At 41.5% G+C, this 13,568-nt stretch overlaps 1 protein-coding gene across 1 annotated transcript in view; it reads right to left on the reverse strand.

The window, feature by feature from the left end:
* LOC144684023 (transmembrane 9 superfamily member 2-like) overlaps positions 1-13,568 on the reverse strand; it is a 102,072-nt gene that overhangs the window by 15,083 nt on the left and 73,421 nt on the right. The window contains exon 16 of the mRNA XM_078547729.1: positions 8,735-8,906. Within this exon, the coding sequence (XP_078403855.1) occupies positions 8,735-8,906 (172 nt within the window). The remainder of the gene's footprint in view (positions 1-8,734; positions 8,907-13,568) is intronic.

A 13,568-nucleotide genomic window follows, 5' to 3' on the forward strand; every position in this document is an offset into this window, starting at 1 on the left:
AGCACAAGCCTTCAGTACTACTGGTAGAACATTGTCAGGGCCAACAGCCTTTGCAGTATCCAGTTCCTTCTACATTTCTTGATATCACTTGGAGTGGGTGAAATTAGCTGAAGACTGGCATCTGTGGTCCTGGGGTCCTTAGGAGGCAGCAGAGATGGATCATCCACTTGGCTCTTCTGACTGAAGGTGACTGCAAGTGCTTCAGCCTCGTCTTTTGCACGATGTACTGGGCTTCCCATCATTGAGGATGGGGATTTTTTTTTTATTCATTCACAAGATGTGGGCTTCGCTGGCTGGGCCAGCATTTATTGCCCATCCCTAGTTGCCCTTGAGAAGGTGGTGCTGAGCTGCCTTCTTGAACCGCTGTATTCCATGTGATATGGGTACACCCACTGTGCTGTTAGGGAGGGAGTTCTAGGATTTTAACCCAGCGACAGTGAAGGAACGGCGATATATTTCCAAGTCAGGATGGTGAATGGCTTGGAGGGGAACTTCCAGGTGGTGGTGTTCCCATCTATCTGCTGCCCTTGTCCTTCTAGATGGCAGTTTGTGGGTTTGGAAGGTGCTGTCTAAGGAGCCTTGGTGAGTTTCTGCAGTGTATCTTGTAGATGGTACACACTGCTGCTACTGTGCATCGGTGGTGGAGGGAGTGAATGTTTGTGGATGTGGTGCCAATCAAGCGGGGCTGCTTTGTCCTGAATGGTGTCAAGCTTCTTGAGTGTTGTTGGAGCTGCACTCATCCAGGCAAGTGGGGAGTATTCCATCACACTCCTGACTTGTGCCTCGTAGATGGTGGACAGGCTTTGGGGAGCCGGGAGGGGAGTTACTCATCGCAAGATTCCTAGCCTCTTGTAGCCACAGTATTTATATGGCTGGTCCAGTTCAGTTTCTGGTCAATGTTAACTCCCAGGATATGGATAGTGGAGGCGGTTCAACAATGGTAATGCCATTAAACCATGCCATGTCAAGAGGTGACGGGTAGATTCTCTCTTGCTGGGATGGTCATTGCCTGGCACTTGAGTGGCACAAATGTTATTTGGAGCCTCCTCCTCCAGTTAGTTGTTTAATTGTCCATCACCAATTATGACTGGGTGTGATAGGACTACAGAGCTTCGCACTTACATTGCTTGTGGTATATAGGTCTACAAAAAGATTGGCACAGTGAGCTTTGACTCTGTACCAATGCAGACCGATAACATAAGCTCCAATACAAAAAATATATAAAAGGCAGAGGAAAGAGCTGTCCTGCCTCCAAAACAGCAAGCTTCATGTAGTTAATTCCTTTCTGCAGTTTGTACCTGCTTTGCAATATTTCCAGGAATCAGCCTTTCAAGAACACAGAGCATTGCATCCAGACAAAATAATGAAGTTAAAAAGTTAGAAAAAAACCTGTTTCAACTCCATCCCGCAATGTAACAGAAATTCGTGAAAGGCAGATAGTGAAAAACATCGAGTAAGAAGCAACCTATAGCAGAAAAGGGATAACTTTACAAATCTCCCTGTATGCTCAGAAGGTAGCTTTGACAAATAGAAAGTTAACCCAATTATACTAATTGTTACTAAAATTGCCCAAATCATCACCCATAATCCACACTTTCCATGTTGTTGTATCAGAACTGTTTAATTGAGGTAACAATTTTTTCCCTCCAAACTACTCATTTTAATTTGAAAATGCTTGCATAAAATTTTGTAATTATGTAAACTGATCTTCACTTCCCTTCACAGTAACGGATTATTCACTTTACACAGAGCCGAGAGCACAATCCTACGCATGTGAAACCTGATATGCATACCATGTTAAAAATAGGTAGAAAATGATCGTTCACTCAAAACTGCTTCATTTTAATAGCCCAAGAGCATCTTTAATTACAACTCCATATGGCAAGTATAATAACAGCTGTTCACTTTAGAAATAAAGTTGAAATATATATGCCTAATATGAAAGCAATCACAAATTTATTTTCATAAATATTAGTGTTACTGATTATTTTTCTAATATTTATGTGCCTGAATTTAACTGTACTTCATTAACACATTCCTCAGGTACTGAAGCATTGATGAAGCAGTTTCAGCATCAGAACTCTAATTATAGAGGCCATGGTCACAGAATGCAAATTTTAATGCAATTTCAGATCCAGTACCTTCCTTTTAGTATTTCTTAATCAGGTATCTTTAAACGTGACTTTTGATAAACAAGGGAGTCATGGATTATGGGGGCAGACAGGGAGGTGGATTTGAGACCAGAGTCAGATCAGCCACAATTTTATCAAATGGTGGAGCAGGCTCAAAGGACCGAATGGCCTACTCCTGCTCCTAAGGCCCGTGTTCCTATGATAAACAGAATTAGCTTTTCACAATTAATAAAGCTGAACATTTGATCCATGACTATTTTGAATAGTTGTACTGATTTATACATGCTTAGTTTCAAAGAATGCTAGCTACTGTTTTACACCCAACACTACTTGTGTGTTCATGACCATCTAAAGAAATAGCAAAATCGCCACTTTCTTCAAAGAGGCTGGCACAGGCCACAGTGGCCCTCAATACAGCTCTTACAATGCAAAGCGAGCTGTCCAAAGTGCAGCAGGATAGAGACCACTCAATTTAAACTGCATCAAGAAATACTTAGCAACTCCAAGTATCAGAATATCTGTGGCATCTAATGAGCCTGAAGAGAGGGGCTTAAAAAAAATGTAATTCTCAACTGGCCCAACATCTCAAAAAGCAGCTAACATTTAATGGGCTTCAAAAATGTAGAGCAAATACACTTGGAGCCTTAATCACAGAATTGTTACAGCGCAGGTGGTGGCCATTCGGCCCATCGTGTCTGCATGGGCTCTCCGAATAAGCAATTCGTCTCATGCATTCCCCACCTTCTCCCATAAACCTGTTCATTCCTCCTTTTCCGATAAGAGTCTAATTTTTTGGAATGCCTCAATTGAACCTGCCACCACCACACTCAAGTTTAATCGAACAAATCTGTACTTTAAACCTGTGCCCATCTCTATGCTTTAGCATAGTAATACATTGTGTATCATTGGGTGTAAAGCCATCCTTGTAAAACAGCCAATGCAATGACTACCTGAGATTTGACAATATTGTACAATATTGTACAATCCTGTAATATGCTTCCAGTTATCCAAGAACAAATATTGTACTCTCTGAAAATTGTCCAACAAAACAAGCGCCAGCCCTGCTTCAGTTCCTAGAATCTATTTTCCAGCCTGAAGGTTGTTCAGAGCTGCTGCATATGTTCCCCTGCTTGTCTGCTGTTTATTTAAATTCAGCTCAAAGGAAACACAGTGAATCATGCTGAAGCTATTTTTTCCCCATCTGTAAGATAATAAAATCTTAAACCATTTCAAAACTTTCCTAGCAAGAAAGAGATCCATGTTAAAGCCTGACTTTGGTTCAACCACACACTTTCATTTCACTGTATGAACTCGTAGGGATACAAAGCACAAGCAGCTGATTATAAGTCACGCAGAAGGACTCCAAGCCCAGCTGCCTCATGCTTCTTGGAGCTCACAATTTCCTCTCAGTGGTGGGTGCTGCAGCAATCACCCAAGTACAAATAATATATATCCATAATAGACCAAAACCCCATTCTGACAAAAGGAATCACTCATGCAGCAAGATAGAAGAGAATGAAATAGTAATTTAGGAAGATTAGTTCCCGCCAGAAAAAGGACTGCATTATACATTTTTTTGAACAACAAACCTGTCACAGTAACACCTGGTTAATGAGCGCCATGTTAAAATACTGATGCCTACAGAAGTGCGGAATTTGATTAAAAATGTACATTAAAGAAAATTCAGTAAAAAGCTTTCCTTTCTGCATTATGCAAATTAATATGGAGTCAGTGATGTGCCAAGGTTACAACCTGCTGTACTATCTCAATTTATTATTTATTTTGAAATATAATTGATGCCGTGTCTTATGGGTAAAGAACGTGCATCAGATAAAACAAAATCACTGTGGATTTCTCAGGATCTTGAAGTCTGGGACTCATAAGTACTGTGGTGGATTTCTGTCCAAGAAACATGCATCTTGTTTTGCTGCTAAATTGTTTCCTCATTAAAGTGATTGATCACAGCCAAACTCCTGTCAGTTGAGCATTTTACATTAGGGGCAGGAGAAATACAGATATTACTATATCTACTTTGGTCAGCACCGTAATTGGAAATGCTTAATTGAAACTCAGGTGTTTACATGCATCAAATTAAATCAAGGAGGGCTGCTGGTATGACAATGCCAGTTTGAACTGCATGAAATAATGCATCTTTACATTACGAAGGATTAAACTTGCTCATTCATCACATCAATACAACAAGAAAACAGCTGTGGTTTATACTGAAAGCAGTACGTTAGTGCAGTGATTATACTACTAGACAATATCTGGATCAATTCAGAGAACACAAATTCAAATCCAACCATGGCAGTTTGAGAATTCGAATACCAGTTAGAATAGCATTAGAAGGCCAGTTAGCCTAACATCTGTCACAGCAAAAATGTTAGAAGCTATTAATAAAGATGTTATAGCAGGGCACTTAGAAAAATTCAAGGCAATCAGGCAGAGTCAACATGGTTTGTAAAAGGGAAATCGTGTTTAACCAATTCATTGGAGTCGTTTGAAGGAGTCACACGCGCTGTGGATAAAGGGACACTGGTGGATGTACTTAGATTTACAAAAGACATTTGATAAGGTGCCACATCAAAGGTTACTGCAGAAAATTAAAGCTCATGGTGTAGGGGGTAACATATTGGCATGGATAGAAGATTGGCTAACTAACAGGAAGCAGAGATAGGCAAAAGTTAGTCTTTTTCTGGTTGGCAGGATGTGACGAGTGGTGTGGGTCAGTGGATCAGTGCTGGGGCCTCAACTTTTTACGATTTATATAAATAACGTGGATGAAGGGACCAAAGGAATGGTTGGTAAATTTGCTGACGACACGAAGATAGGTAGGAAAGTAAATTGTGAAGAGGATGCAAGGATGCTACAAAGTGGCATAGGTTAAGGGAGTGGGCAAAAACCTGGCAAATAGAGTATTATGCAGGCAAATGTGAAATTGTTCATTGACAGGAAGAATAAAAAGGAAGCTTCTCATCTAAATGGTGAGAGATTGCAGAGCTCTGAGATTCAGAGGGATCTGGGTTTCCTAGTGCATGAATCACAAAAGGTTAGTATGCAGGCACAGCAGGTAACTAGGAAAGCTAACAGAGTGTTACCATTTATTGTGAGGGGAATAGATTACAAAAGCGGAGAGGTTATGCTTCAGATGTACAGGGTATTGGTGAGGCATGTCAGGAAGAGATATTAATGTATATAATGTTATTAGAAATTATTATTTTTTTAAATAGAGGTTTAGTCTGTGTGAATGTTAATTGGATTAAAGCCAGTTAGTCTGGGTGCTTTGATGTATAGTAGTTTTGAGATGTAAACAAAGGTAGAGGGTACATTTTTATTTTGTTGAATAGAGCATTCAAAGGTTGGGGGTGAAATCTTACACCTAGCTAGGAGACACCAAGCAATGTGTTTATATTACTAATAAAATTGGTCCTATGAAAAGGGATTTATTGTTAGAAGAGGTGGAGTTCAAAGGGCCTGGTGATACAATGAGAATTTGCATTCAAAGGGAAGGCGTGTGTAGATACAGGTCAGAGGCATGTAAGATCTAAGTCTGTAAGCCTACAACTGGCTGTAAAGAAACAAAACTGAAAGGAACCTTATTTTGAATTCGTGCGGTGAAAATTCTTTGCCTGGTGTCTGTTTAAGTCTATTGGTTATTGTTGCCTTGGTGGAGATTGATTTGGGAATTTGTTAGAAGTTATGATAGCAGTAATTTGTAGCCATGTGTGTGTGTGTTTAAGTTATTGCAAATTAATAAATGTCTCATTTAGTTTGATATAAAAATCTCCTGAGAACTGGTGGTCTTATTCCTGAATTTAGAGCTGCAACTCAACACATACAAATTGAAAATATAGGTTATGACAGTTGTTTAAAGTTTCCCTCTGGGATTTTAAATAACTCAGTCTTTACAAACTGTTGTGTCATAACACCATACCTGGAACATTGTGTACAGTACAGGTCTTCTTATTTAAAGAAAGATGTATATGAGTTAGAAGCAGTTCAGAGAGAGTTTACTAGACTAATAACAGGAATGGAAGGGTTGTCCAATGAGGAAAGGTTGGACAAACTAGGCTTATACCCACAGGAATTTAGAAGAGTAAGGGGCGATTTAATTGAAGCCTTTAAGATCCTGATGGGTCTTGACAGGGAGGAGATGGTATAGTGATATTGTTGCTGGACTGGTATTCCAGAGACCCAGAGTAATCCTCTGGGGACTTGGGTTCGAATCCCACCACGGCAGATGACGAAATTTAAATTCAATAAAAATCTAGAATCAGAAGTCCAATGATGACCATGAAACCATTGTCGAATGTCATAAAAACCCATCTGGTTCACTAATAGAAGCAAATCTGCCGTCCTTACCTGGTCTGGTCTGCAGGAATGTGACTGACTCTTAAATGCCCTCTGAAACTGGACTGACCAACCAGCATTGACCTAGGCAAACTCAGCCCTGTTGACCCTGCAAAGTTCTCCTTACTAACATCTGGGGGCTAGTGCCAAAACTGGGAGAGCTGTCTCACAGGCTAGTCAAGCAACAGCCTGATAGTCATCCTCTCAGAATCGTATCTTACAGATAATGTCCCAGACACCACCATCACCATCCAATTAAGTCAGTTTCAATTAATGGTGGCGGCACAGTGCCACTGGGAGTTGCCCTGGGAGTCCTCAACAATGAAGTCTCATGGCATCAGGTCAAACATGGGCAAGGAAACCTCCTGCTGATTACCACATGCCCTCCCTCAGTGTTCCTCCAAGTTGAACACCACTTGGAGGAAGCACTAAGGGTGGTAAGGGTGCAGAATATACTCTGGGTGGGGGGCTTCAATGCCCACCAAGAGTGGCTTGGTGGCATCACTACTGACTGAGCTGGAGAGTTCTAAAGGACATAGCTGCTATATGGATCTGCAGCAGGTGGTGAGGGAACCAACAAGAGGGAAAAACATACTTGACCTCATCCTCACCAACCTGCCTGCCGCAGATGCATCATTCCATGACAGTATCGGTAGGAGTGACCACTGCACAATCCATCTGCCTTCACATTGAGGATACCCTCCATCACGTTGTGTGGCACTACCACCATGCTAATGGGATAGGTTTCAAACAGATCTAGGAACTCAAGGCTGGGCATTCATGAGGCACTGTGAGCCATTAGCAGCAGCAGAGATGTACTCAAACGCAATCTGTAACCTCATGGCCCAACATATCCCCCACTCTACCGTTACCATTATTCATCCTTCCTGCATCTACCCTGTCTAGTCCTGTTAGAATTTTATAGGTTTCTATGAGATCCCCCTCATTCTTCTGAACTCCAACGAATGTAATCCTAACCGACTCAATCTCTCCTCATATGTCAGTCCCGCCATCCCAGGAATCGGGTAAACCTTTGCTGCACTCCCTCTATAGCAAGAATATCCTTCCTCAGATAAAGGGACCAAAACTGCACACAATATTCCAGGTGTGGTCTCACCAAGGCCCTGTACAATTGCAGCAAGGCATCGCTGTTCCTGTACTCGTATCTTCTGGCTTTAAAGGTCACCATACCATTTGCCTTCTTTACCACCTGCTGCACCTGCATGCTTACCTTCAGCGACTGGTGTACGAGGACACCCAGATCTCGTTGCACATTCCCCTCTCTCAATTTATAGCCATTCAGATAATAATCTGCCTTCCTATTTTTGCTACCAAAGTGGATAACCTCACATTTATCCACATTATACTGCATCTGCCATGCATTTGCCCACTTACTCAGCTTGTCCAAATCACACTGAAGCATCTCTGCATCCTCCTCACAGCTCACCCTCCCACCCAGCTTTGTGTCATCTGCAAATTTGGAAATATTACATTTAGTTCCCTCATCTAAAGACCTGTTTATTCCTACTCTCTGTTTCCTGTCTGCCAACCAGTTTTCTATCCATCTCAATACACTACCCCCAATCCCATGCGCTTTAATTTTACACGCTAATCTCTTTGGGACTGTGTCGAAAACCTTTTGCAAGTCCAAATAAACCACATCCACTGGCTCCCCCTCATCAACTCTACTAGTTACATTCTCAAAAAATTCCAGTAGATTTGTCAAGCATGATTTCCCTTTCGTAAATCCATGCTGACTCTGTCCAATTCTGCCACTGTTTTCCAAGTATAATAATGCGGTTATTACATGTGGAAATAAAACTCTGGTACAGTAAAAGGGAGATGATGCTGTTGGATTGTTATAAAAACCTGTCTGGTTCACCCATGTCCTTTAGAGAATGAAACTTGCTGTCCTTGGCCAGTCTGGTCTACCAATGCTGTTGACTCTAAACTACCCTCTGAAGTGGCCTGCAAGAGTTCAAGAAGGTAGCCCACCTTCATCTCAAAGCATCTAGACTTGAGTAATAAATACTGTGTCAGCAACACCCACATCCAAATTTTTAAAAGCACCATTAGCCGCAACAAGCAAAATTAATCTCCAGAATGCTGAACTATTGAGAATATTTCTGCATTGCTTGTAAATCCTATAGGGTGACATTTATTAATCAGCTTTACCTAAAAATAAAAGTGAAAATGCATTTCACCTGAAAGATAGGCAGATAAATATATCACATAATAAATTTCCACCCTACCTGTAAAGAGAAAAAAGATCAAGACCATGATAAGTGTGTATCCAAAGTATAATATTGTACTTGCGGCACCCGAGATCTGAAGCTTGGAGAAGAAGTAATGAACAGCATACACAAAGAAGTAAACAGCTGTAAAACCACTTGTCAGGAATGATCTCCACCACCAGTGGTAATCCTATAAAGCAATAACATAGTATAACAACATTAAATAGGATCTAGTCAAAGAAAACAATGCTGTACAATGTCAGAACACAAGCACAAAAAAAATTGCATTTAACTTTTGCTGAATTTTCGAAATAAGACAAAAGCGTCAATGCACAAAATGTTGTCCTCTGGGCCAGAACTCTGACATCAGGGTCAAATGAGGTTCCCAATCTCGCACTGTGCGGGGAAAACAGTCAACCGACAATGATTTTCCCCAAATTGGCCAATTGGTGGTCAGAGGGTGTGCTCACTGTCCAATTAACCAGGCTCTCGAAGTTGGAGGGTCAATGGGAGGTTGAAGCAGCAGCAGTCTGCAGTTCTGATGAGGGTGGGCACCTCCATTTTGAGGCACCCTCTTTCCAATATTATAAGCTTTTAAATTTAAAAATGCCCTCAAAAGCTGAGCAATCATTACTGAGGGGGCAGGGCAGCCTTTAGCTACAACTGAGGGCAGGCAGATGGGGAAGGCCTCAGTTTGCCTGAAGCCATGGCCTCCCAGACCTACACAAGGCCGCCACTGGCATAGTTCTTGATGTGTCGGTGGGGGAACAGGTGGGACCCTGGAGATCAACCACAAACTTCCAGCTGGCCCCTGCCTTTAGGCCCTTAAGTGCGTTCTAAATACCATTAACAGGCTACCTGCTGCCCCCATGCCATGACTGAGAAAATGGCCTGGGGGCAGGATGATGGCAGCAAACCACCCGCCAGCCTGCATAGGTGCCCAAAAGTCCTGCCCAATATCTCTATGGACAAGATGATCAACAAGTTTGAGAGATTTTATTATTTAAATGTAACTATGCAGATTTTTAAAAATCAAATTCAGGACTGCTTTAGAAAATATAAATGAAAACAACACAGCACAGGATGGAGACTGGGAGGGTGTTCAGCAGGTGGCCGTTAAAACAGATTACAGCAAAGCATGCACTAGAATAAAGTGCTTGCTTTCTTAGCATCCCCTCTTGAAAGCGGATTCTTCACCAGGATACAGCTCTACTGGCAATGGGGACTCTCCTGGCCCAAGTAACCATGAACCTTGATGTTAAGAAGCAGCAGACTACCACAAAGGATTTCAGAGGCAAGTCAATCCTATCCTTGCCCAGGGACCACATGTGCGCATTACCAGCAGCAGTCACTTGATGGCAATCAGGAGCAGAGACCAGAGTCTCAGCAATAAACATTACAGTCTTGAAACAACAGAGATCAGTCAATATATTAACAAGTCTTTAAGTGAAGCAAGTGGTTAACTACAAACCACCATACAAATTCATGGGACTAATTAATTTGCTAATTACCTTTCAGGAAACTCCAATAAATCTATTAAAATAAATTGCATACACCAGTTCTGAATCTCCCCCTACAACACCAGCGTGTTATCTGGCCTGGCCGCAATCACAACTCTGTCACTTGCTCTTGAAAGTCACATGAATGGAACTGGAAACTCTTTCAAGTTACCAACAGTCACAGATTGCAACTTCTTTCGAGTACAATCACAGTTCTTGGTTTCCAGGAGTGGGACATGAACCCACAACCCTCTGATTCAAAGGCGAGGGTGCTATGAACTGAGCCACAGCTGACACCTCAAATGGAACTGGAAGCTGCACAGAGCCTTGAGAAAGTTGTCACCAAACATTAACAACCCAGCCAAGCACCGACTTGCAAAAATGTTTCTGAGCCTCCAATGCTCGGTTTTAAGGTCCCACCACTAATACAAGACAATCTGGTGTCAATGCAATTTGCCCTCTATAAGCAGTGCATGCTGTAAAGAATAAATTTTCATCGCGAAACCCCACCTAATTTAAAAATATCCATTAAATTGCCTTTTGCCTTCTCTGCTTCATTGGGAACCAGTCCCCAGTATAAGTTTCTCAGGTCACTTCTCAAAATTGTATTTCCACATCCTTAGCATCTTCCGGGTGAATCTACACTGTCCACTGTCTCTGGCTTCAATGTTCTTTCTGTAATGGAGCATCCAAACTGCACCGAGTATTCCAATAATGGTCCAATCCAACACATTGATTAAATCTGTCATTGTTTCTTTAGTTAACTGTCCCCATTTATAAAACCCAAAATGCTAGTTTTTTTTGATGGTTTTAAAAAGTTAAACATTTAAAAGGACAAAGTTAAGGGCACTCTATCTGAATGCATGCAGCATTCGTAACCGGGTAGATGATTTAAAGGCAAAAATAGAGGTAAATGGGTAAGATTTAATTGCCATTTTGGAAACATGGATACAGGGTGACCAAGGTATTCAACATTTAGGAAGGGCAGGCAAAAAGGAAAAGGAGGTGATGTTGATAATAAGGGACGGGATCAGTATTTTAGTAAAGGGGGGTGGAACCTCAGATCGGAAGAACAAAATGTGGAATCTGTTTGAGTGGAGAGAAGGAACAGCAACAGGCATTGGTAGTTGTTTTTAGCCACCAAACAGTAATGGTAGTGTGGGGCATGGTATTAATCAGGAGATTAGAGAAGCATGTAGCATGGGTAATACAGTAATCATGGGTGACTTCAAACTGCATACAGACTGGGTAAATCTAATGAGCACTAATGTCTTGGAGGATGAGTTTCTGGAGTGTGTTTGGGATCGTTTTCTAGAGAAGTATGTCGAGGAACCGACTAAAAAACAGGTTATTTTAGGTCTTGTATTATGTAACGAGAAAGGGCTAATTAATAATCTTGTGTAAAAGGGCAGTAGATACACGGGACCACCACCACCTGGAAGTTCCCCTCCAAGCCACTCACCATCCTGATTTGGAAATATATCGGCCGTTCCTTCACTGTTGCTGGGTCAAAATCCTGCAACTCCCTCCGTAACAGCACTATGGGTGTACCTACACTACATGGACTGCAGTGGCTCAAGAAGCTCATCACCACTTTCTCAAGGGCAATTAGGATGGGCAGTAAATGCTGGCCCAGCCAGCAACATCCACATCCTGTTGATGAATGGAAAAAAAGAGCCTATAGGGATGAGTGACCATAATATGATTGAACTATCTCACTTCCAAGCAATGTGAGATTCCATCTGAAGCCAGGGTGTTACATTTTAACAAGGGAAATGATGAAGGTGTGAGGGGAAAGTTGGCTGAGGTGGACTGTGAAAATACATTAAAAGGTATTACGGTTCACTGGCAATGGGTAGTCTTTAAAGAATTATTACATAGTTTACAGCAACTGTACGTTCCAAGGCGCAAAAAGAAAAGTCAATCAACTGTGACCAGCAAAGGACATCAAGGATTGTATGAGATTAAAAGAAAAAGTTTATAAAGTTGCCAGAAATTCCAGAAAACCTGAGGTCTGGGAGGATTTTAGAATACAGCAAAGGAGGACCAAGAAACTGATAAACAGAGAATAGAATATGAATGCAAACTAGCAAAAAACATAAACAGAGATTGTAAAAGCTTCTATAGGTATGTAAAAAGGAAGCGTTTGGCTAAGACAAATCTGAGTCCATTACAGGCAGAGTCAGGAGAATTTATAACGGGGAAGAGAGAAATGGCAGAGAAGCTAAATGATTACTTTGCGGCTGTCTTCACTGAGGAAGACACAAGAAATCTTCCAGAATTAGGAGATCCAAGGGACTTGGGAAAATGAGAAATTGAAGGAAATTAGGATTAGTAAGAAGGTTGTATTGCAGAAGTTAATGGGACTGAAGGATAAGTCCTCAGGACCTGATATTCTACACCCCAGAGTTTTTAAAGAGGTAGCTATGGAGATAGTGGATGCATTTGTGATCATCTTCAAAAATTCTATAGATTCTATAATGATTGGAAGGTAGCAAATGTCACCCCACTATTTAAGAATGGAGGGAGGGAGAAAATGGGGAACTATAGACCTGTTGGCCTTACATTAGTAGTAGGGAAAATGCTGGAATCTGTCAAAAAGGATGTGATAAATGAACACTTAGATACTAAGTGATCTGATTGGGCAACGCCAATACGGATTTATGAATGGGAAATCACGTTTGATGAACCCGAAGTTGTTTTTTTGAGGATGTTACCAACAGAATTGATAAAGGGGAGTTGGTGGGCGTAGTGTACTTGGATTTTCAGAAGGTTTTTCATAAAGTCCCCCACAGGAGGTTGGCTAGAAAAATTAAAGCACATGGGGATAGGAGAAAATATACTGGCTTGGATTTGAGATTGGTTACAGGCAGGCAGGAAAGAGAGTGTGGGAATAAATGGGTCACTCTTGTGTTAGCAGGCTGTGACTAGTGGAGTACCGTAAGGATCAGTACTTGGGCTCCAGCTGTTCACAATGTATATCAATGATTTGGATATGAGGACCAAATGTAATATTTCCAAGTTCACAGTTGACACAAAGCTAGATGGGAATATGTTGAGAGGAAGATGCAAAGCAGCTTCGAAGGGATTTGGGCTTAGTGAGTGCACAAGAATATGGCCGATGAAACATAAGGTGGAAAAATGAGAGGTTATCTACTTTGGTAGGAGGAACAGATGTGCAGAATATTTCTTAAATGGTGAGAGATTAGAAAGTGTAGATGTACAAAGGGACCCGGGTGTCCTCGTCAATAAGTCACTGAAAGCTAACACGCAGGTGCAGCAAGCAATTAGGAAGGCTAATGGTATGTTAAGTTTTATCGTAAGAAAATTTGGGTACAGGAATAGCAAAGTCT

The sequence above is a fragment of the Cetorhinus maximus genome, chromosome 8 (genome assembly GCF_964194155.1).
Source record: "Cetorhinus maximus chromosome 8, sCetMax3.hap1.1, whole genome shotgun sequence".
Taxonomy (NCBI): domain Eukaryota; kingdom Metazoa; phylum Chordata; class Chondrichthyes; order Lamniformes; family Cetorhinidae; genus Cetorhinus; species Cetorhinus maximus.